Source organism: Patella vulgata, chromosome 2 (genome assembly GCF_932274485.2).
Source record: "Patella vulgata chromosome 2, xgPatVulg1.2, whole genome shotgun sequence".
Taxonomy (NCBI): Eukaryota; Metazoa; Mollusca; class Gastropoda; family Patellidae; genus Patella; species Patella vulgata.
In genome coordinates, this window is record NC_065880.2 from 79,249,959 (window position 1) to 79,276,320 (window position 26,362).

At 36.2% G+C, this 26,362-nt stretch overlaps 1 protein-coding gene across 6 annotated transcripts in view; it reads left to right on the forward strand.

Annotated features, from left to right (window-relative positions):
* Positions 1-26,362, forward strand: part of LOC126811866 (uncharacterized) — a 35,385-nt gene continuing 9,023 nt past the window's right edge. The window contains exons 1-18 of one of the 6 annotated variants that reach the window (XM_056099012.1): positions 1-132; positions 5,390-5,528; positions 6,253-6,422; positions 7,054-7,198; positions 7,412-7,572; positions 13,621-13,759; positions 14,189-14,358; positions 16,278-16,422; positions 18,677-18,837; positions 20,181-20,270; positions 20,472-20,740; positions 21,653-21,848; positions 22,616-22,728; positions 23,926-24,133; positions 24,806-24,955; positions 25,205-25,314; positions 25,438-25,487; positions 25,736-25,872. In XM_056099012.1, coding sequence (XP_055954987.1) covers positions 5,419-5,528; positions 6,253-6,422; positions 7,054-7,198; positions 7,412-7,572; positions 13,621-13,759; positions 14,189-14,358; positions 16,278-16,422; positions 18,677-18,837; positions 20,181-20,270; positions 20,472-20,740; positions 21,653-21,848; positions 22,616-22,728; positions 23,926-24,133; positions 24,806-24,955; positions 25,205-25,314; positions 25,438-25,487; positions 25,736-25,872 — 2,524 coding nt within the window. In that variant the 5' untranslated portion in view covers positions 1-132; positions 5,390-5,418. Of the gene's footprint in view, positions 133-5,389; positions 5,529-6,252; positions 6,423-7,053; positions 7,199-7,411; positions 7,573-9,574; positions 9,599-13,617; positions 13,760-14,188; positions 14,359-16,277; positions 16,423-18,676; positions 18,838-20,180; positions 20,271-20,471; positions 20,741-21,652; positions 21,849-22,615; positions 22,729-23,925; positions 24,134-24,805; positions 24,956-25,204; positions 25,315-25,437; positions 25,488-25,735; positions 25,873-26,362 lie in introns of those variants that run through there. The other 5 variants (XM_056099016.1, XM_056099015.1, XM_056099014.1 and 2 more) reach the window with 5 other exon arrangements.

Sequence of the window (26,362 nt, forward strand, 5' to 3'; positions counted from 1 at the left end):
ACTTTGGAGAGGGACGTGGCAACATAGTGAACCAAGTACATTGTAATGGAAATGAAGAGTATTTTACTGACTGTAAATATAGTTCTGTTAGCTCGTGTGGCCATAATAGAGACTCTTCTGTAATTTGTAAAGGTAAGATTATATTAAAAGTATTGTGGAGATATGTCAGTGGTGCAGGACGGGGGACCTGACAATGACAGCTTGTTCATTCGGTTCGAATGATACACTAAATCGAGGTCCCGTGTACACATTGGCGTGCACGTAAAAGATCAGCTGGCAGTTGGAATTCGATATAATAGTAGGCCAAAGAGCCGCTGTCCGGGCAAAATTCTCTCATAGCATACTATATGGCGTGCGCCCGTCTCCATTAGCCCAGTCGAAGCATAACAGTAAGAAGTTAAACCCCATTTCGTTTTAGGGAATTAAGTGCTTACTATACATTATAGGTATACTACCGGTATTTGTTTCATGACCCACATCCCCAAGCCACGTTGAATACCAAACTTAATTATAAGTTAGGATTATATATACATAACGGGTGTCAACACAATCAACTAATGGATATCTACACCAAGGTTGAACATTCTACACCAAGTCTGAACATTCTACCTCGATTAATAGCAGGGTTGTTATGTTCTAAATTCTTGACCAATCCAATCGCTTACATTATCCTACTTAGCCTAAGTAGAAAATTCTCACCGAACTTAGTCAAGGTGTTAATGTATTAAGGTGTTACAGCCCTCTCACTCGATCAGAATTGATGTGTTCTTGTTTCAAAGTCTGAACCTATCGAATTGCTTATATTTAGTTAACTTTAGTGGCAAATGGTCATCATCGGACTCTGTCAAGGTATGTTAATAACACAAACACCAAGTCAAGACATTCACCTAATAAACATCAACCTCAATAGGAACGTTTTTAAATTCCATAAATTTGACCAGCCAATCGCATATCGCCACTTAGCCTAAGCAGTCAAGGTATTGATGTAATGAAACTATAATCTGAGTTTCAGTCTCAACCAATCTAATTGTTTATCTGTGCTTAAAGATGCATTATGTAAGATTTAGATAAAGAGCTGGACGTTCTTGCTATAATAGTTCAAAAATAAATAATGAAAAATGAATATATTGAAAATGTCATTCAAATTTCTTAACTCTGAGCAAGTATGACTTAGTCTCGATGTTTAATTCCATTTAAATCTCAGCCATCTGATGGTCTATAGAGTTGATTATAGGCCTGTTAAGTTGATTTATGTCTACATAATAATTAATATGATATTTAAAACCAAAAGAAAGACCTGACTGTAATAGGCTGATTTAGCTCTTACATAATGCATCTTTAACCTTAACTCCGTCAAGTATTTCACATAATTAAACACATACATCAAGTTTGAACAGTGTGTTCCAACGACTCGACCAATCAGACTGAAGTCTATATTTAACCTCATATCAGTCGAATATGTTTATTGGTGAATAGAAAGTGTCCACCAAGTTTCACACATCTAACACAAAAAGAATCGAAATTGTCGAGCTCCAAAGTATTGATATTTCAAGTCGCGTATTATTCTGCTTACAGTGAACAGTTTCACATCTCTCACCTTACTCAAATATAACGGAAGTTATCGAGCTCTACAGTCAAATTGCCTATTGCTCTAATTAAGCTGAACAGAACATGGTCATGATCGAATTTAGTCAAAGTATTGATGTAATGAATCTATAGACCCGAGTTTTATCATTCTCACTTAATTAGAATTAAAGTTATCGTCTCCCAAAGCATCAATCAATCATACTACTTGATCTAAGCAGAGTGTGATCGATCACCTTTGGTCCACATCAAGGCATTCACTTCATAAATATCTACACCATGTTTAAACATTCTATCTCAATTAGAAAGGGGGGGGGGGGGTGAGGGGTGCTCTGCACACAACCCAAACAAAAACCAAAAACACAAACCTGTCGTCACGACACAATCTACACGGACATTGCAAGCAATAAACAACAAATATCAAATGGATTCAGTGGCCATATATATTGTTTAATAGGGTATCAAATCACTATTATACAGTGATAGGAACCAAGCTCTTAGGGATTTTCCAGTGTGGTCCAAATTGTCAGTGGCACACGATGGAGAGTCTGGGAAGGACAGTATCTAATAGTTTGGGTGGAACATGCATGTAAAAGAACCCTTAACAGTTGAAATTCGAAATAAAAGTATGGGAAGGACAGTATCTAATAGTTTGGGTGGAACATGCATGTAAAAGAACCCTTAACAGTTGAAATTCGAAATAAAAGTATGGGAAGGACAGTATCTAATAGTTTGGGTGGAACATGCATGTAAAAGAACCCTTAACAGTTGAAATTTGAAATAAAAGTTGGCATTATCATCACGGTCCGGGCAAAATTTCCTTCATGGCACACTGTACGGCGTAAAACGTTAAACCCCATTTCATTTCTAAGCACAAGCAATCCTTGATAGTAGAAAATTCTCAATACAAACACCACCTCAAGACATTCACCTAATAAACATCAACCTCAATAGGAACGTTTTTAAATTCCATAAATTTGACCAGCCAATCACATATCACCACTTAGTCTAAGCAGTCAAGGTATTGATGTAATGAAACTATAATCTGAGTTTCAGTCTCGACCAATCTAATTGCTTATCTGTGCTTAAAGATGCATTATGTAAGATTTAGAAGAGAGCTGGACGTTCTTGCTATAATAGTTCAAAAATAAATAATGAAAAATGAATATATTGAAAATGTCATTCAAATTACTTAATTCTGAGCAAGTATGACTGAGTCTCGATGTTTATTTCCATTTAAATCTCAGCCATCTGATGGTCTACAGAATTGATTATAGGCCTGTTAAGTTGATTTATGTCTACATAATAATATGATATTTAAAACCAAAAGAAAGACCTCACTGTAATAGGCTGATTTAGCTCTTACATAATGCATCTTTAACCTTAACTCCGTCAAGTATTTCACATAATTAAACACATACATCAAGTTTGAACAGTGTGTTCCAACGACTCGACCAATCAGACTGAAGTCTATATTTAACCTCATATCAGTAGAATATGTTTATTGGTGAATAGAAAGTGTCCACCAAGTTTCACACATCTAACACAAAAAGAATCGAAATTGTCGAGCTCCAAAGTATTGATATTTCAAGTCGCGTATTATTCTGCTTACAGTGAACAGTTTCACATCTCTCACCTCACTCAAATATAACGGAAGTTATCGAGCTCTACAGTCAAATTGTCTATTGCTCTAATTAAGCTGAACAGAACATGGTCATGATCGAATTTAGTCAACTTATTGATGTAATGAATCTATAGACCCGAGTTTTATCATTCTCACTTAATCAGAATTAAAGTTATCGTTTCCCAAAGCGTCAATCAATCATACTACTTGACCTAGAGTGTGATCTTTCCCAGATATAATAAATTGTATGGAAAATACCCTTTACCAGTTCGTGGTGCATATTTATGGAATGAGCTTCCCCGACAGATGCAAACAACATCTCTATTTTCAAGTTTTAAGTCAATTGTTAACTTATGGTTTCTCTTATTATTGTTCAATGTACCTATATATAACACTGTCACAGTTTTTTCCTCATTTGTAATTTTGTATGTTTGATAAAGACCAGTGAATTCTTGTCGAAACCTCGTGTGTATATAATATAGTGATTGTTATCCATAGAACTGTGTTGTGTTATATTATGTTCAATCGCCAAATGCCATTCAAAGATTATAAAGACACATCTGTTTAGCAAATATTTGTGAGAGAACAATAGTTGAACTCACTGTGAAGCACTTAGAAATGACCAGCGGACATAATTGAGCGCGATATAAGACGATTTCTTCTTATTATTATTAGTATTATTATTGTTATTATCAGACAGAAGTCTTTACTTAGCCTCAATAGAAAAAGACTATTAGTGAATAGAAAATATCCACAAAGTTTCACACTCCTAACTCAAATAGAATCGAAGTAGTCGAGCTCTAAAGTCTTGCAGTAATTCAAGTTGCTTATTGCTCTGCTTACACTTAACAGTTTGACCCCGTTCACTCAAATATAATCGAAGTTATCGAGCTCTAAATTCAAATTGCCTATTGCTCCAATTTAGCTGATCAGAACATGTTCATGTTCGAACTTATTCAACGTATTGATGTAGTAAATCTATAGAACCAATTTTTATCATTCTCAATTAATTAGAATTAAAGTTATCGTCTCCCAAAGCATCAATCAATCATATCGCTTGACCTGAGCAGAGTGTGATCGATCATCTTTGGCCTACATCAAGGCATTAACTTCATAAGTATATACACCATGTTTAAACATTCTACCTCAATTAGAAGAGGGAGCTCTGCACACAAGCAATAAACAACAAATATCAAATCCGGTGGAAAATGGCCATCGTCGGACTCAGTCAAGTCATTCACATAATTAAACACATACGTCAAGTTTGAACAGTGTGTTCCAACGACTCGAACAATCAGAATGGATTCTATATTTAACCTCAGTAGAATGTGTTTATTGGTGAATAGAAAGTGTCCACCAAGTTTCACACATCTAACACAAAAGAATCGAAGTTGTGAGCTCCAAAGTCTTGATATTTCAAGTTGTGTATTACTCTGCTTACAGTAAACACTTTCACCTCTCTCACTGAAACATAACGGAAGTTATCGAGCTCTACAGTCAAATTGCCTATTGCTCTAATTAAGCTGAACAGAACATGCTCATGTTCGAACTTGATCATCGTATTGATGTAATGAATTTATAGACCGGAGTTTTATCATTCTCACTTAATTAGAATTAAAGTTATCGTCTCCCAAAGCATCAATCAATCAAACTATTTGACCTAAGCAGAGTGTGATCTTTGATCTACATCAAGGCATTCACTTCATAAATATCTAAACCATGTTTAAACATTCTACCTCAATTAGAAGGGAGAGGGGGGGGGGGCTCTGCACACAAACCAAATAAAACCGAAAACACAAACCTGCCGTCACGACACAAACTACACAGACATTGCAAACAAATCACGTGAATGGATTCAGTCGCCATATGTATTGCTTAATAGATTGTCAAACCACTAAAATCCAACGATAGGAACCATTCTAGACGAGAAAGCTTCTACGGATTTTCCGATGTGATCCCCGTTGTCAGTGGCACATGATGGAGAGTCTGGCAAGGACAGTATCTAATTGTACATGTAAAATAAACCTTAACCGTTGGAATTCAAAGTAAGAGTAGGCAGTAGCACCAGCGTCCGGGCAAAATTTCCCTCATGGCGCATTGTATGGCGTGCAACGTTAAACCCTATTTCATTTCTAAGCACGGGTGATTCTTGATATCCATTTAATTATATTTATTCCGCAGTTGTAACATTGGTTGGAGGATCAAATTCTATGGAAGGACGAGTGCTGGTATGGCACAACGGCTCATTTGGAAGAGTTTGTCCTGATGGTTTTGGACAGGAAGAAGCTCATGTAGTGTGTCGTCAATTAGGATTTAACAAGTATGAATCTACAATGTCTTCCAATTCTATATAAAAGATAACGATAATTTTACCACTACGTCTTTTAATTAAATTCACCCCATTCAATTCGTTATATACATATATTTTGCACTTTGATCATAACTTATTTTTTTATATGTTGGTTTGTCATATCGGTCAAAAATCAGTAGACAAAACCAATGTGGGATGTAACTAATTGCGTGTTCAACAGTCGACAGATATAAACATTTCTACTCAATCCATTGTATGTATTATCCTTTTATATAATCTTTCCTGATATTAAAGGTACATTATGGGAGATTCGATAACGGGTTGACAGTTCTCACTATAATAGTTAAAAACTAGATAATGTAAAGGCAATTTGCTGAAAATTTCATTCAAATTGATCCACTATGAACCGAGAACTAAGCGATTGAAATTTCCGCATCGGTCATCATTACTAAAGTCAGTACAAGCAGCATAGTCTCGATTATCCATTTAATCGTTAAATCGTGAAGGAAAGTAATGCAGTAAATCTGCTCATAATCCACTAAAGATCACAAGTTAGCGATGCCATCTAGAGTTGATTATGGTCTGGATAGGTTAATTAATGTCTAATTAATAATTTAGATAGCATTTCAGGCCTAAAGAAAGACCTGCAATAGACAAATTTAGCTCTTGCATAATGTATGTTTAATGTTAATATTATAATAAACATTTTGTGTATAATCTTTCTATTTAACAGTGATGGTGCTGATCCTGATATTAATGTTGATTTTGGTAAAGGATCAGGTCCCATTCTGGTGTCTAATATTAATTGTAAAGGAAATGAGTCAACCTTATCCAACTGCAAACGTCCAGAATTCAGAATTGGAGAATGCAGTGGCACACCTGATGCCTCGGTCGTTTGTAAATGTAAGTCTATAAAAACAGTAGCCAGTCATTCTTACAGGACATATATTAACAATCTCTTTGTATATCGGTCCTTTAATTTAAACTAAAGATATTACAAGACTCGTGTTAAAGTTAGATTGATCACTACATGCACATGAAGTCGATGACCTTGTTTTTAAAAAATATAATTAAACAATCGAGACAATTTGATAATAGTCCCTGCATTTTAACATACATGAAAGGGTTTTAGTTTATTATTTTTGATATATATCTATGATCGCCCTTCGTCATTTAGTAACGTGGCCTATATTAAGTCCGGATTTCAATCTTAAAGAATCTGTTTGGATAAGATGAAAATAAGAGATCAAATAACATACAAGATACATTGTATATTAATCAGTCAGTAGTTACACACCTGGGTTATGTGTAGGGTATTCCTAGTTTGTGTCGAGTATACTAGACGATATTGACTTTCAGACTTATTTACAAAGGGAAATTATAAAGTTACCGTAGAAACGTTTTGAAAAAAATCATGTTCAAGTAAGAATTAATATTGAAATAACCCATTTGCGTTTTCCTTAGCCCTCCGTCGATATTTTTAGTTAGATTTGGGCAATATGTTCTCTAACAGTCAGTCAACTGGTTATTTCAGTTGTTCCAGTGCGACTAGTAAATGGATCAGGGTCACATGAAGGAAGAGTGGAGGTGTTTGATAGAAGAGAATGGAAAACAGTTTGTGATTATCAATGGGACGATAAAGATGCATCTGTGGTTTGTAGACAACTAGGATATAGTGGGTAAATATACGAAACGGAATAATATATACGCTTTATACAATAAAACAATCTTAATACAGTAACTGGTGCTGTACTTGAATTAAAATATTGCCATATTTGGCTGTAATAAATGTTATTGTATTTGTGCGAATTAGTACACGAATATATAGTTATATATTAATTCAGTGTAGTTTTGTTTGCATTAAATAGTTGAACGTATAATATTATGTTTAGGACAGGAGCAATAAGTAAACACCGCGCCTACTTTGGAGAGGGACGTGGCAACATAGTGAGACAAGTACAATGTAATGGAAATGAAGAGTATTTTACTGACTGTAAATATAGATCTGTTAGCTCGTGTGGCCATAATAGAGACTCTTCTGTAATTTGTAAAGGTAAGATTATATTAAAAGTATTGTGGAGATATGAATATAGTTTATAATAATGATTCACATTTCGGTGATCCATATCCAAGGCATTGCTTCAGTTAATTTACACGTTATGTACGAAATAGCTTCTTCTCACATTGTCTAGAATATCTGAAAAATCTTCTTATATAGGTAACAAACTGTAGTAGTACTGTTGTATGCAAATTCAGGTAACAAACTGTAGTGGTACTGCTGTATGTAAATATAGGTAACAAACTGTAGAACTACTGTTGTATGTAAATATAGGTAACAAACTGTAGTAGTATACTATTTTGTGTAAATATAGGTACCAATCTGTAGCTTGTTCAATCAGTTCCAATGGTACACTAAATCGAGGTCCCGTGTACACATTGGCGAGCACGTAAATGATCAGTTGGCAGTTGGAATTCGATATAAGAGAGCCACTGTCCGGGCAAAATTCACTCATAGCATACTGTATGGCGTGCGCCCGTCTCCATTAGCCCAGTCGAAGCATAACAGTAAGAAGTTAAACCCCATTTCGTTTTAGGGAATTAAGTGCTTACTATACTTTATAATGGTAACCGGTATTTGTTTCATGAGCCACATCCCCAAGCCACGTTGAATACCAAACTTAATTATAAGTTAGGATTATATATACATAACGGGTGTCATTGAATTTAGTCAAGACAATCACCTAATGGATATCTACACCAAGGGTGAACATTCTACACCAAGTCTGAACATTCTACCTCGATTAATAGCAGGGTTGTTATGTTCTAAATTCTTGACCAATCCAATCGCTTACATTATCCTACTTAGCCTAAGTAGAAAATTCTCACCGAACTTAGTCAAGGTGTTAATGTATTAAGGTGTTACAGCCCTCTCACTCGATCAGAATTGATGTGTTCTTGTTTCAAAGTCTGAACCTATCGAATTGCTTATATTTAGTTAACTTTAGTGGCAAATGGTTATCATCGGACTCTGTCAAGGTATGTTAATAACACAAACACCAAGTCAAGACATTCACCTAATAAACATCAACCTCAATAGGAACTATTTTAAATTCCATAAATTTGACCAGCCAATCACATATCACCACTTAGTCTAAGCAGTCAAAGTATTTATGTAATAAAACTATAATCTGAGTTTCAGTCTCAACCAATATAATTGCTTATCTGTGCTTAAAGATGCATTATGTAAGATTTAGATAGAGAGCTGGACGTTCTTGCTATAACAGTTCAAAAATAAATAATGAAAAATATATTGAAAATGTCATTCAAATTACTTAATTCTGATCATGTATGACTTAGTTTCGATGTTTAATTCCATTTAAATCTCAGCCATCTGATGGTCTACAGAGTTGATTATAGGCCTGTTAAGTTGATTCATGTCTACATAATAATTAATATGATATTTAAAACCAAAAGAAAGACCTGACTGTAATAGGCTGATTTAGCTCTTACATAATGCATCTTTAACCTTAACTCCGTCAAGTATTTCACATAATTAAACACATACATCAAGTTTGAACAGTGTGTTCCAACGAATCGACCAATCAGACTGAAGTCTATATTTAACCTCATATCAGTAGAATATGTTTATTGGTGAATAGAAAGTGTCCACCAAGTTTCACACATCTAACACAAAAAGAATCGAAATTGTCGAGCTCCAAAGTATTGATATTGTAAGTTGTGTATTACTCTGCTTACAGTGAACACTTTCACCTCTCTCACTCAAACATAATGGAAGTTATCGAGCTCTACAGTCAAATTGCCTATTGCTCTAATTAAGCAGAACAGAACATGTTCATGTTCGAACTTAGTCATCGTATTGATGTAATGAATCTATAGACCCGAGTTTTAACATTCTCACTTAATTAGAATTAAAGTCTCCCAAAGCATCAATCAATCATTCTATTTGACCTAAGCAGAGTGTGATTTTTGATCTACATCAAGGCATTCACTTCATAAATATCTACGCCATGTTTAAACATTCTACCTCAATTATAGAGACTCTTCTGTAATTTGTAAAGGTAAGATTATATTAAAGTATTGTGGAGATATGAATATTGTTTATAATAATGATTCACAGATCCATATCCAAGGCATTACTTCAGTTAACTTACACGTTATGTACGAAATAGCTTCTTCTCACATTGTCTAGAACATCTGAAAAATATTCTCATAAAGGTAACAAACTGTAGTAGTATACTGTTATATGTAAATATAGGTAACAAACTGTAGTAGTATACTGTTGTATGTAAATAGTTTAAAATATATATACTAATCTCGGCATATTGTGTACCGATCTCATCAACTGAATAGCTATGTGACTGGCTAATAAATATTTCAACGACTACTCAGTTTTACGTATTCAGGGCGGTTTCTGGGAAATAGTTCATCCCGATTTTCCGCGTGGTTTCTCTTTGTCAGTGGTGCAGGACGGGAGACCTGACAAGGACAGCTTTTTTATTCGGTTCGAATGATACACTAAATCGAGGTCCCGTGTACACATTGGCATGCACGTAAAAGATCAGTTGGCAGTTGGAATTCGATATAAGAGTATAGGCCAGAGATCCGCTGTCCGGGCAAAGTTCCCCAATAGCACACTGTATGGCGTGTGTTCGTCTTCATTGGCCCGGTCGTAGCATAACAATAAGGAATTAAACCCCATTTCTGGGGTAGTAGTACTGTTGTACGTAAATATTTTAAAATACTTATACTAATCTTCGTATTCTTTTGTATACGTTGTGTACAAATCAGGTCCTTCTCACATTGTCTAGCTAGAACATTTGGGAAAACTTGTAATACAGGTAAAAAGGGGGGTGGGGGTGGAGAGAAATGGGGTTTAACGTCCACTCGACACAAACTAGGTCATTTCGGGACTAACATATGGTTTAATTTTATTTCAATATTCGCTTGCGCGTAGGGGTCTTTAGCAGTGGGAGGAAACGGGAGGACCCGGAGAAAACCCACGGGATTGGACAGGCGACCCTACTCCTTGTCACGTACAGCCGGGGATTCGAAACCACGCCAGTTGACTCAATGACAGGCCGTATGATACAGCACGCACGTGCTAACCAATCGGTCATCCACCCCCCCACAGGTAAAAAAAGGTGTAGTAGTACTGTTGTATGTAAGTATAGGTAACAAACTGTAGTGGTACGGTTGTGTGTAACTATAGGTAACACTGTTGTGGTATACTGTTGTATGTAAATATAGGTAACAAACTGTAGTAGAACGGTTGTATGTAACTATAGGTAACACGGTTTTATGTACATAAAGGTAATAGCAGGAGTACTGTTCTATGTTCATATTTTAAAATACTTCTAAACTAATTTACATATACTTGGACACCGATGAACCTTCTTTGCCAATTCCGGGATCGAACAAATGAACCATATCGTCTAATACCGCGATTGGACACGAGACCTCCGGGTAAGTGGACCAAAATCTTACTCACTGTGCCACCTAATAAATATCTACACCAATATTCTATCTCAGTTAATATTATGGTTTTTATGTTCCAAATTCTTGACCTATCCAATCGCTTATGGCTACTTGGCCTGAGCAGAAAACTCTCAATGAACTAAGTCAAGGTATTGTTGTAATGAAACTATGATCTAAATTTCAGTTCTCTCATCCTATCAGTATCAAGGGCGTAAATGTGGGTATGTGTGTTTGTAGGGGGGTGGGGTACAAATTTTATGTATTTGCGTGCATCCCTGCACCTACATTGCATACGTCACGCTACTCACCCAAAACTTTAGTATAGAATAACCTTGTCAACTTACCATGTTTGAAAAAATGTTTTAAAAATAGTCGGTATCAAAATAAGTGCAGTCACTTCAGTCGGTCTCAAAATTATGCATCGGCGACTGACGAAATGAATTAATGAGGTAAACAAACAATGCCAGAATAGAAAGGAAAAATCTGAAATACTTAATATACGTGCCCCTAAATTTTTTACGTGAGATAGTGGGCCTCAAAATAAGTGCTCACTGCAGTCGGTCTCAGACTAAATGAATTAATTAGGTAAACAATGCCAAAATAAAATGACAACATTTTTGTGAATCCGCGCAGCAAAATTGCAACAGTATAGTATAAAATAACCTAGTCAAGATGTCATGTTTGAAAAAAAAATTCCCTGTTATGAGTATGATGGTCTAAGAAATTGAGAGAGCCTGTATTATTGATTGTCATACGAATAATATTAGTCTAGCAGTTGGTTCGAAGTTATCGGAAGCATAGTTCGTTTCAGAAATACGTAAACAATCTTTAAATTATGAAATGTTAAGGCGATCTATTGAACTTGAGAATTTTTACTTGATGCATATTTAATCCCAGTAGAAATTAAAACGTATTTTACTCGTGTTGTAAGTATTTTCTGGCCATTAGAATTCTGAAAAACCTTTCCCTAGACCCCAAAGTCCAGTAAATGGCATTTGGAAACCAAGTAAGCGCCCCCTTGAGACAAAGTCCCCTCAGACCCAGTCCCAAAAAATTAAAAGCTCAGTTACATAATCTATTATGTCATTATATTCTTCAACTCCTCTGTCTTATACAATCTCATCACTATCATATTCACAGTTACGGTGAATCGCCCAGTTAGTAGTACCACTAGTGAGTGGGACGACAGACTGTAGAATTGTTATTTCTACTCTCAAAAAAAACCAGGCGAAATGGACGGACGGGGCTCAAGATTCTGTCCCATTTCTTATCCTCTCGTTAAGGAGAATTTGGTCCCATTTGTCATGACATTGACTAAAATTTTTCAGGCGCAGTCCCCAAAAATTAAAAGGTCAGTTACATATCTGAAATTGTTTCGGGCCTGCGCCGCTAGATTCCATTATGACATCATTTTTTCACTCCTGTGGTCTTAGCACTATCATTTTCACGCTTATAGTGAAATGCCCAGTTCGCAGTAACACTGGTGCGTGAGTCGTGGTGCGTCAGACTGTACTAATGTTGTGACAACTCTTGCAAAACAGGCGGAATTGACAGGGGCAGATTTCGAGATTCTGTCCCATTGACTCCTATTTCTGGTTCTCTTGTTCACAAGAATTTGCTCCCAGCAATGACCTCAAATGCCGGGATATTGATTTAATTTTTCCCATGTTGCTCAGTGTTATAGCCCCCCCCCCCCCACACACACACACCCCTAAGGTTCATATAAATTTATTAACAAAATCAATAACAATCATCATATTATATGACATAAACTTTATGTCAACTTGAATAAAACTGCTTTCCGACGAGATAACGATTGGCGAACAACTATATAGGCAATACGATCTGTGTTCTACCGGGAAGCCCAGTGTTATAGCCAGTATGTTGTTGACATTCATTGTGGGGTGTGTTTGTGGATTGCACCCTGGATTTGGAACCGCCCCGCTCCACCCACCCACTATTCCCAGCTTCCAGATCAGCTATTAACTCCTAGAAAACTGTCATCTGTGGTGCTTGGCCCCTGACTGCGTCACTCGTATTAGGGACATGTGCATCAGTCGGTGGCATTTTTCCTTAACACCCCCCTCACCCCTGCATCCTATAGAATCAAACTTTTCTTGTTTCAATGTATCAACCAATCTACTTGCTTATATTTGCTTACCCTTAGTTGAAAATGTTCATTGTAAGAGTCCGTCAAGGCATTCACCTAATAAACACACACTGACACACACACACGCACACACACCCACACCATACACACACACACACACACGTTCCGATTTCACCATTTTATTGGTGAAATGAAAGCACCCACCAAGTTTCTCACTCAAATAGAATCGCAGTTATCGAGCCCCACTTTAGTAAATATATATATAATAAATATAATTATATATGATTAAATAGCTCGGTGAGTAAGACGCTGGCTTGCTAACCTGGAGGTTCCGGGTTCTCTCTTGACGTTGACCGAGAAAGCTCCTAGAGATTTTTCCGTCGTAGTTGTCCCCATGTCAGCAGTACCTTGATGGACGACCTGGCAGGGCAGTATCTAGTTGTTGAGATGGGACGTACATGATAACCATATTAACTTATATTTTGTCAACAGATTATGTTACATTGGTAGGAGGATCCAATGCCATGGCAGGGCGAGTGATGGTATGGCACAACGGCTCATATAGAAGGGTTTGTCGCGATGGTTTTGGACAAGAAGAAGCTCGTGTGGCGTGCCGTAATTTAGGATTTAACAAGTATGAATCCGTAATGTATTTAACGATAATTTTAACACAACGTCTTTAGTCAAATTCACCCAAATCAATTCGTTAATTATATTCTCGGCATTGATCAGGATCGATTGATGTTATGTGTTGGTTTGTTATATCGGTGAAAAGTCAGTAGATTAAACCAATGTGGGGCATTGATTGCGTGTTCATCAGTTGACAGTCGACTCAATCTTTCGGAACGAAACTGTAATGATATACATCGTGCCAATGTGTGTATTATCTTTCTATTTAATATCAATGAAGGTGTTAATCCTGATATAGCGACCCTGATATTAATGTTGAATTTATAATCTCCACCGCCTGTATCAACTTTCTATTTAAAATCTATGTCGGTGATCCTGATATTAATGTTGATTTTTGAATCTCTACTTTGTGTATCATCTTTCTATTTAACAGTGATGGTGGTGATCCTGATATTAATGTTGATTTTGGTAACGGGTCAGGCCCTGTTCTGGTATCTAATATTAATTGTAAAGGAAATGAGTTATCTCTGAGTGCCTGCAAACATCCAGCATTTAGATTCGGAGAATGCGGTTGCACACCGGACGTCTCGGTCATTTGTAAATGTAAGTCTATAACACAAATCATTGGATTAAATTTCGGTTTTAAAATGTCACTAGTCATTCTCAGAGGACATCTACCCTCGTAAGTTATAAAATATTTTAACACTCTGTTTGTATATCTTTAATTTAAACCAAAGATATTACAAAACTGTGGCAAAGTAAGATTATTTCCAAAACGGATGATATCGATGACCTTGTTCTTAAGTATACGCGATCGATAAGATTTAATAATAGCCAATACTACAAACCGATCAGTCTATATCAACACTTCATTTTGAAATACACCAAAGCGGTTTAGTTTATTATTTTTGATATTTTAGATCTGCTTTCTTCATTTATTAACTTGGCCTTTAAATGGGGGGGGGGACCAACGATTTTCATCAAGGTTTCCATAAATCTTAAATATATATTTATATAGAATCCACGTGATGTTTATAATATCCTATATACAGCCCATTTGATCAGAATTTTGGCCAAAGGACGACACATGGACAAATACAGCCAGCAAACTTATGTCAAATCTGTATGCTTACTACAGAGACCAGTGAGCGTGTTGAACCAACTACATCACTTCCGGTTTAATAAAAATTAATTTCTTGCTTACGAAAACTTTTTTACTTGTTTTACAGAGGGGATTAATTATCAATATATATTTAAGATTTATGGAAACATTGTTGAAAATCCTTGGTCTTCCCCTTTAAGTAACCGCCGAGATCGTTGCCGAGATCGTTGGGATATATACATATATTTTAACATGTCAAGAAAGTCCACAAGCTTACATGGAGAGCGGTCATTTTGTCAGACTGTCACGGCCAGATTTTCACGAAATTCAAGCTAAACCTTCATTATGGTGCAATGGTTATATATTTTAAGGGTTTTTAAAATCAAATAAAAATTGTGACATCTAGAGGTTTCACAGGCTAAATACTGAATTTTTGAACACTCAGGGCCATAATCCAGAAAGTGGCGGTCCGATATGCGCAACAGACGTTTTAAGTTTCATCAAAATCTGATAAAAATTGACACCTCTGATCTCGTGTGACTAAACGCTGAAAATGTGTGGCGAAACGCTAAAAACGTGATTTTCGTACAATCAGGGACGATAACATATGAAGTTACGGTCCAATACATCCCAATATCGAGATCTGTTGGATATAAACTTATCTTCCAAGTTTTGTCAAAATCAGATAAAAATTGTGACTTGTGGAGTTTCCACAAATACAATGTGAACGGACGGGTGGGCGGACGGAGAGGGGTGACAACATAGTTCCCAGTTTTAGAGAGATAACTGCTCAAGATATGGAGACCAGTTTTTTTGGGGGTTTTTTTTTGTTTTTTTCTGTCTTATTGGACATATACCACTGTACATTTTGACGTTTATGCATGATTCGACTCCCTTTTCCAACTCTTATGCCAAATTACATGAATCACTTTTTTTTTATGAAATTGCTTACAAGACGTAAAACTAGTTTACGGCGACGTTCTGTAAAATTTAACAGCCATTTTTGTTACTGTTATTTTACAGTAATGTTTTACAGTGCACCTGGGTTATGTGTAGGGTTGGGGCGAGTTAGATCATAAAGTCTGTAATTTAGTCATGTGGCGTCGTTACGATTCCTAGTTTGTGACGAGTTATGTACACATATGATAAACTACATGTACACGTGTACAATGTTTGGGTCATATTTATAAATGCTAAAAGATAACGACTGCCAGACTTATTTTCAAAAGGAAATTATAATGTTATCGGGCCAATTGCTACGATTTATTAGAACAAAAACATTTTGAACTAAATCATGTTCAAGTAAGAATTAACATTTCCATAGAAATATAACTGTTGCGTTTTCTTTAGAGCTCAGTCGACATTTTGAGTTAGATTTGGGCAATATTATATCTAATGGTCAGTCAACCGGTTATTTCAGTTGTTCCAGTGCGACTAGTAGATGGATCAGGGTCACATGAAGGACGAGTTGAGGTGTTTGATAGAAGAGAATGGAAAACAGTTTGTGATAGGTATTGGGACGATAAAGATGCATCTGTTGTTTGTAGACAACTAGGATATAATGGGTAAATATACGACGTGGAATAATATATATGCTTTATACAATAAATATATATTTGCTTCACTATTGAAAAGAGAAATAATCTATAAACGTTTTATATGTAACAGTTATAGTGTCAAATAATGGCGAATTAAAAACTGACCTATATTACAAACTAACAGATACACACCAATACTTGACATACGATTAAAACATAGACGAAAATGTCTTAATATTAGTTTCAACATATAACCCAACTCAAGAAATAGCCAGGGATGTATTAAATAAAGATACTCATCTATTAAGAAATAGTAAAAAATGTCTGAAATATGGGATACCACAAAGATTATAAATTCTTATAAACAACCCCCAAATTTACGACGAATACTTACTTTTTCAAAATTTGGGTCTGAAGACACAGAATCGAGTGTCACAAAGTGTGGGGAACAATAGATGTAAAACTTGTGACAACATTATTGAACGGAAAACAGTAAAAATTAATGAAAATGTAAATTTTAAAGTAAATCAATCTATGACCGGTAAAAGTAAAAATATATGATATGTCCAGATTGTAATGAAAAGTATATAGGCAAAACTGAATCACAGCTGAACATAAGGATGAACCTACAAAGATCACACATTGCTAATCCCAAACACAGAATGATTCCACTAAGCGAACACTTAGATACATGTGGAAAGGGTTAATTTAGGGTTTTCCCTTATGTAAACTCAACTGGTCGGATAATAATTTGCTAGAAAATAAAGAACGACACCCTAAATTAAATGCTGCATAATTTTATATGGTATTTGATATTCTAAAATATTTATATTTGATATTATTATTGTCATGTACATAATATTATGTATTAATAACGCCATTACGTCATGTAATTGTTTACTATCTCATTATTAAATGTCTGATCCCCGTAGTGGGTAAAAGCGCTAGCTAAGATGAAATTAGTTATTTCTTTCTAAAAACCTCATCCAAAAATACTAAGATTTGAATGGAAAAAATCTGTATTTAAATTACATTAACATATTTGCCAAGATCTTTCGGCCTTACGGCGTCTTCAGGGCTATGTACAAAAGACAATAACGTCACTTACTTACATAATATCGCGACTTTAATAAGGGGACATAACTCCAGTATGACCCAATCAGGTTATAATTTTATAATCAAAATAATGTTCATTTCAATCGCCGGTTCCGTTTAGGAGAAATAACAATATAAGTCTGATATCATCTGGATATCTGTGGTAAAGGAAAGTTCAAAGTCGCGCCAATATATAAGTATAATTTCATAAATGAACAAATATTGGAAGCCAAAGAGAACAGACTTATAGAGCAGGGAGGGAGAGAAATAGGGTTTAACGTCCACTCAACACAAACTCGGTCATTTCTTGACTAACATATGGTTCAATTTTATTTCAATAATTCGCGCGCGTAGGGGTCTTTAGCAGTGGGAGGAAACCAGAGGACCTGGAGAAAACCCACGAGGTTGTACTTTAGAGTAGGCACTCAGGACACAAGGGTAGAACTGGAATAAATACATTACAGATTTTATGGGAAGGGTGCGCCTACTCGTCAGCTAAACACGACCAAAGCCGATTGATCAGAGTCGGCCACTCTGACCTCCTGTCTAGGTGAATTGTGTTACAGAGAGAAAGGCCTCGCGAGACAAATGCTCGCTCAATGACCAGGATTCCACTCTCCACCGACACAGATGGCAACTCACGTCAAACACGTTGCCCCATTACATGGATCCTTTTAGTCGCCTTCTACGACAAGCAGGACATACGAGGGTGTATTCTTTTTACACCCGAGGGGGGGGGGGCTGTCAGGATTTCACTTTCCATCGACACAGGTCGCAACGCACGGCAAACACGTTGCCCCATTACATGGATCCTTTTAGTCGCATTCCATGACACGCAGGACATACGAAGGGTGTATTCTTCTTACACCGGGGGCGGGGGGGGGGGGAGGGAGGGGGCGTGATAAAAGAGAATGGAAAACAGTTTGTGATTATTATTGGTACGATAATGCTACATCTGTGGTTTGTAGACAACTAGGATGTAGCGGGTAAATATACAACGTGAAATAATATACGCTCTAGCATATGCAACAATTTTAATACAGTGCTTGAATTAAAATATTGCCATATTTTGGCTGTAATAAATGTTATTGTATTTGTGCGAATTAGTACACGAATATATAGTTATATATTAATTCAGTGTAGTTTTGTTTGCATTAAATAGTTGAACGTATAATATTATGTTTAGGACAGGAGCAATAAGTAAAAACCGCGCCTACTTTGGAGAGGGACGTGGCAACATAGTGACCCAAGTACAATGTAATGGAAATGAAGAGTATTTTACTGACTGTAAATATAGATCTGTTAGCTCGTGTGGCCATGATAGAGACTCTTCTGTAATTTGTAAAGGTAAGATTATATTAAAAGTATTGTGGAGATATGAATATAGTTTATAATAATGATTCACATTTCGGTGATCCATATCCAAGGCATTGCTTCAGTTAATTTACACGTTATGTACGAAATAGCTTCTTCTCACATTGTCTAGAATATCTGAAAAATCTTCTAATATAGGTAACAAACTGTAGTAGTATACTGTTGTATGTAAATATAGATAACAAACGGTAGTAGTATACTGTTGTATGTAAATATTTTAAAATACTTAAACTAATCTCCGTAAACTTTGGTCATAAATTGAATTGCAATGTGAATGGCTAATAAATAGTTTAATGACTATTCAGATGTACGTATTCAGGGCGGTTTGGGGGGATTAAGTGCTTACTATACTCCATTGATATACTATTTGTTTCATGAGTCACATCCCCAACCGCCTTGAATGCCAAACTAAGTTACAATTATAATATACATAATCTGTGTGCATTCTACACCAAGTTTGAACATTGTACCTCAATTAGAGACAGATGTCTCTACTAAGTCTAGTTTCCGCCCCATCGCCCCTAATCAAACATAATCGATGTTATCCAGCTTCAAAGTATCGATTGCTTACGGCTCTGTTTACACTGAACAGAAAATACTCATGGTGGAACTTGGTCAACAACTGCGCCTAAAACACCTATTACCGTAACATCCCCTAGTCAAACCATACATACCCCTGCAACAACTACCGCATGAACAACCACTACTCCTTCCAAACAAACAACAAGCAGTGCTACTTAAAAACAAGTACCTATACGTTTTCAACTAAAGGGTTCCCAAAGCCTGTAAAATATATTTATTATTAACTTCTGCTACGGGTGTTACACTTTTAGGTTCTTTGAGTCGGTTCATGATGACAACACTGGTTTAATTTCAAACGTTACTTTTATTATTCTTCACACATATCAAGTACAAAACTTCTTATAGTTAAAGACTCCAGAATTAGCTTGTGTTGAGGGAGCCATGATCCTAGCTTGGCTTGACACTCTTGGTCCCCAACTAACTTACATGGCCCCTGTCCGGTCTTAACTCAGACGCTCTCGCCTTTACAGAACTATCGCCTTTTTCATTCTTGCTTATATCCCCCATCTAGACAAAGGATCTGACAAGATTGCCAGACAAAGGACTAGTGAGTGGGGATAGCCGACATAAAGATATTTTAATCAATTCTACTGTCAACTGTCAAGATGGCACGATAACTATCAATAACATCTGCCATTATGTAACACGGGTTAATGAGTTATTTCTCCAAAGGATCATATCAACTATTTATTCTTATTCCTTTAGTCACTGTTACCTTTACATTTGTACTTCAGAAATGTCCATAACTACCACTAGTCCGTTAGCAACTACCAAGACTCTAGAATCATCTGCACAATCTTCTACCATTCCCCAAAATATACCAGGTAACGATTAACAAACTGGGATTCCATTTCAAGAACGGTAACCCGTTTTAATTTACAATAAATTTTTAACAGCAATATGAATCGATTTCTATTCGCTATTTTATGTAGAAAATGGAACTTTTGATTAGTTTATTGGCAAGGATTATTTTACGTAGAAATCTGATAGGCTGACATTTGTGAACATTTGTTTTATTACTTCAGTAGGCTCTCCACCAAATTGCAAACCAGGGGTTCATGAATTTGAATTTTATATAAAAGCTGGCGACCTGTCCTGGGTCAATCAGTGTTTTGACATTGGTTCATTTGATAGCAGTTCGCTGTGTTCTGACGATGACGATGATTTAATATTTAGCATCAAAGAAGATCCATTTGGTTTCTTTAAATTGTTTAAACTCGTAAGGAATAAACAGATACTGAAGCCATGTTTGCACTTTAGAGCGCTAGACCAGATACAAGAAGCCAAAGCACCGGTAAGTATTATTTACGTATGGGTGTTATATAGACATGTGATCTACTGGAAATACACGTCAGGGGCCAGGTAGAGCGGACGCAATGACACGCTCTCGGTCATGGTTTGTAGATTTTGGAAATATTCACGTCTTTTCAATGTGGTTTTAAACATTATAATCATAATCATTATACCCAGTCAGTGTCAAACAAATACCTATATAAATATCCCCCCACACCCACAGTCCCCTCAGTCGGATCTGGCTCCCCTTCAAAATCCACACTAATACACACACAGAGTCATTGTTTGATCTGAGGTACCAAGCGGCTGGGGTAAATTTTAATATGTATGTATCTTGAAAGTAGCTAAGTCTCTTAACTCAATATCATCCAAAGTCTTCGACATTAAAAACACGAATTTTCGGTCAATTTAAATCAACATTGATGTTGTGATCTTACCGGGAAAAGATGGGCTTCTGATATCCAATATTTAAGGCAAAATAAACATTTTACCATTGGTACACGAATTGTGTACCATAATGCGTTTCAGCGCATTTGTAACACGGGACTCGAAGAACGAGGCTAGACATATTCCAGGCGTCATGTCAAACAGTGACCCCATATTCTTTTAAAGAAAGCATGCGCAATAAATACTATCGGTGTAGACTGGATAACCAGACGCTAGAGATTGCCATTTGATTGCGACTTCTGGCTTATTTCGGCAAACATAACTATTTTGTAATTACAGTAAAAACAGAAACGACTGAATGTAAATCAGTTTACATACATTCATATTACATTATTATATGCGTTGCGACCAATTTGTGTCAATTTCTAGGTCCCAAATATTAGTGATTTAGTTCCTTTAATTGAAGTTGTCAAGAACAACATGCCTTTTATGAACAACCACGATTCATTAATATCTCTTTTTACAGCTTACCATAATAGCAAAGGAAGATTCTTCACAGGGTAGAACAGCAACCCTAAACCTATTGATAACATTTAATCGGCCACCAACAGTTGCACATAGAATTATTAACTGGATTGTAAATATTGCTGAACTTGGCGCACTCGATGTCATAAAGCAATCACAAGCACAGGATTCTGGTAATATAACACTCACTTCTGTTAGTAAGTAAACATGATTTATACTTTTACAAATAAAAGTCATTTTAACAATTAATTACCCTTTCAAATATAGCAACACTATCCACGCTCCATTTGTATGTATTTCCCAAGTGTACCGATACACTGCAGAACGTACACTTTTTTTTATAACTTCTTTATTGGGTATTAGGATGGTTTTAGTTTTCCCATTTATGAATTGTTCTTAATTTTTACCCGATCCTGACTTTCTTGGACTCCTAGGTTCCTGTCGTGGCTATTGACATATGTTTACTAATCTGACTTCGAAGATGCTCACTGGGTCTATAAGATTCAAATTAATTTGTTCACGTGACACTGATCATCACGGGACGGTTTGGTACCAACACGATTGACACTACTGATGTTTGAAGATCTAAAGACTTGAAGACCAGAAATTGAGTGGGACAGACACAGTAGGCCTGCAAGAAGATGCAGAAAACTGGATTCAACGGTTTTTATATCTAGGGTAGTTCCCTACCAACAGTCTTCCATAATCTGATATACAGGTCTGGGAGAAAATCGATAATTAATTCAGGATAGCGGATGATGATGTGAAATGCCTTACATACAATGTCAAATATCTGGGAAAGGGACAATTTAGTGATTTCTACAAGGTTCAAATTAGTTAAATAATTTGTTTACCTGATACAAATTATCAAAAGACTACTTTGGTGTACGAAAACATTGAAAATGTCGATCTTCAATGATTTACTAATAACTCTTGGTAAAATGATTAGGATAAAATGTTTCAGATTACCAAGAGAATAGTTTGGTTTCTGCAACCATCAACAAAAATAAGCTGCATCTGAACCATAGGAAACTTAGCACTAACTATGATATGCAAAGAATAAAATTGCAAGTCAAGGTAGGTTTATTATTATATCACGCTGTTTTATGTTATGTATACTGTAAGGGTGGGTGCCAAAACACAGTCTAATTCTGTTGGCGACATTCAATCTTTAGGCCTGGTTTCCACTTGTCTGACCTGATATGGAATGAGGGGCAATTGTCTAATTAGTGGCGTAATTGGAATACCGGCTCAGAAAGAGGGGCATTTAATCTCAATCTGCTTCAACAATAATAATTACCGAAGTCACTTGTGTGAGCCAATTCACGTTCAATCCATGCAGACGCTCTTCACCCATCGTGCTTCTTAAAATGTTCTTGAATAGCTTTAACCTGCTGAATGTCCGTCAGCTTGGGTGAACCGTATCGAGATTATTTGAGGTGATAAAGGGAGTATCTCTGAGCTGGATAGGGTTGTTTTCTACCACAATTCATTATAATATTCTATGAATGATGAGTAGTTATCATATAGCAGAATCTCTGTCGGATCCCCGTTCCGTTATTATCGTCGGAATGACTTGGAATCGAACACTAGAAATTTGTTACAAGATCATGTAATTCAGCGAAAGGATCACCGAAACTATTGATTACTCTGTCCAAAACTTTGAAATAAACAATTGCATTTGAGATCATTTATTTCTAATGTTTCATCATCAGCGCCTTCGTCATTGAACCACTTCTTTCTCCGTTTTATTTTAGTTTCACCTCAAACCAGGGATTTGTGCAGGAAAATGTTCGGGGTGGGGGCTGTATACTCTCTGTCTCTCTCTCTGTCTCTGTCTGTCTCTCTCTCTCTCTTGCACCTGCGATCATTGATTTTCAGGTAATGGGATCAGTAGTGTGAATCTGTGAAGTGTGGCCCAATATTATTTAACGTGTGTCGATGTTGCTTTAGAACAAGGGGGTCACATAGATCGACCTGTAGGTCCCATTACCTGCGCTTGACGCGTGTGCCGCCCCACATGGATCGACTAGTGACAACGGTCCCTAAGGCATACAAGTGGGATGAACTTTCTCGGCCAATGCAGGGATCGAACACTCGACCTCCAGGCAACTGAGCCCTTGTGGCGCCTATGATGTAAAGGACCGTTGACATTCTGGTATATTTTGCAGTACACTAGCAATACACACAAAAAGTGCTGTTGCGAAACATTGTTGTCTGTGTTTGTTTATTAATGTTATTATCAAGCTGAAGTGTTCTTCTTCGATGATTTAGATGTCAGATGATGGTACACCAAGTTTATCAACAAATGTAACAGTACAGATAGTTATAGTAAGGTTAGAATGCACTTCAACTAACAAGATGGCGGTAAATATCGGAGAACTTCAGAGTGTTAAAACTCTTCCAATTGGCCAGATTAATTGTGCAGTTTCTAGAGGATATTCAGTCCGTTATGATGTCATACACACAGCACTGCAACAAGGTAGTACTATTAAAGTGTTTAAAGGGATTTCAGATTTTTTAAAAACAGTATGACACACAATTGTAAATGATGTACTGTTAAATATACCTTATGTCAATATGTTTCACAGAGTATTACGAAAGACTTCTAATATATCTGTAAAAGATGACTGCCTTCAACACATGACGTCATATCACGCGGCGTCAATCATTGGCTCAATGGCGCGTGCTTTGTTTACATAAGACGTTACTGATTCTAATCTTCCATAATGCCCCTTTAAGTGATCGAAATATTATGTGTATGTTTATTGTTGAATTTGTGATCTGCATAACGATTGTCAGTGGTCCAGGAAAGAGGGCCTGCAACGGACAACGTATAGTCGTTTGGATGTTACAATAAACCGAGGTCCGTGTACACATTGGCGTACACGTATCATTTGGAATTCGATATCGCCGTTGCCCAGACAGATTTGCCCCCATAGCACACTGTATGGCGGATGTCCGTCTTCATTAGCCACGTTGGAGCAGAACAGTAGGACGTTAAACCTCATTTCATCACAGATTCAGATAGAACCTTATTTCATCACAGATTCAGATAGAGCTAGAGTAATGAGCAGTCCACAAGGAATTAACATATTTTTAATAGCAATATATCTGGGATTTCCCATTTAATATTTTCTATTAAACATTTCAGGACTTGAATTGAGCTTTCATGATGGTATAGTGAGTATAATTCAAGATGGCGTCACCACGAGTGTGGCTAAAAAAGAAGCCATCGTTGTTAATGTGATAATGGTTCAGTTCCCGTCTATACATGTCAATGTTAAGTTTCAATTAGAATTTGGTAAGTTTTAAACTGACTGCATACCCAACGCCACGAGCTTCGAGTGTCTGACGAATCCTTCCATTTGGTCCATGACAAGACATGATCTTTAATCTCTATTTTCTGCTAAGCACTGTTTATTTGATTGTTCAACTTTTGTTTTCCTTCGATAATTACTGCCGAAATCTTTAGCATTAATATAAATCAAGGTGACATGGGATTCCAAAGTATTTAAAAGGCACTGAATTTATATAATCACTATGATTACAGCTTTTTATGGACTAATGTGGTTTCAATCTACGTACATATCTTGGACAAGAGAACTAACAGATAATTCAACCATGGAATACAGAAACCAAGTAAAGAATGTTACAGACATGGTATGTCAGTTTTTGTTTTAAATAGCAGAGATTTGGATCAATATGTATTTATATAATGTTCTAAATCATGTCTTATATTTACCTCTATCATTTAGCTATTTCATTTTCCTCTTCTATCAACAGATAAGTAAAGTTGTAGATAAATCAGTCAGCGTGCATATAATACAGTTCAGGTGGGTTATTTATGCAAATTTATATAATATTATTTACAAGTTTATGATTGCCAGGTTGAAAGACATCATATTTTACACAGTATACAAAACTTGGTATCTGGAATCCGGTGAAAATTTTCATATGTTATCATGATAAAATCACGATTTTTCGGATAGCAAAATTTACCACATCAACTGAAGACTAGACGTTATGTCACATTAAATATCTTTAACACATTTCAAATGTAGCTTTGTTCCTTTCATTTCAGGCAAGATTCTTGGGTAGATGTTCACCTCACATGTTCTAGCCAGGCCGTTTGTAAAAAGACCGAATCATTACTTCTGCACCCTGCTAGTTTTAGTGATTCTGGGATTCTCCGTGGGCGAGTCCATTTTAATAACAGAAGTAATTATAGCTGTATTAAATGTTAAGCCTAAAACCTGTCGTTTGTTTTCCTCTTCTTTGATTGGCATTTAGTAATTGAACGACGTTTCGACAAGGATACTTGATAAAGAGGAGAGTATCCTCGTCGAAACGTCGCTTAGCATTAAACTCAGTAATTGTGTATCCATAAAATTGTACCTTGTGCTGTTGTTTGTTGACCATAAACCTATTGTGTAAACAAATTTATGTTTTTGCGTGCCTTTACAATGTGTGTCAGTGGCATTACAATTGTTGAGTCAAAACAATTCTTTTTATTAATTATTTATTGTTTCATCGAGACACAAAAAAAACCATACACGGTAGCATTTAGTTAAGTAACAATAAATAAAACAGCAATATACTGTGGACGATACATTCACCTAAATGAAAAGTTGTAACCAGTGTGTGTATTTTGCATACACATATGAAGTTCTTTGTAATAGTGATAATGTTAAATGTTCAAATTCATATT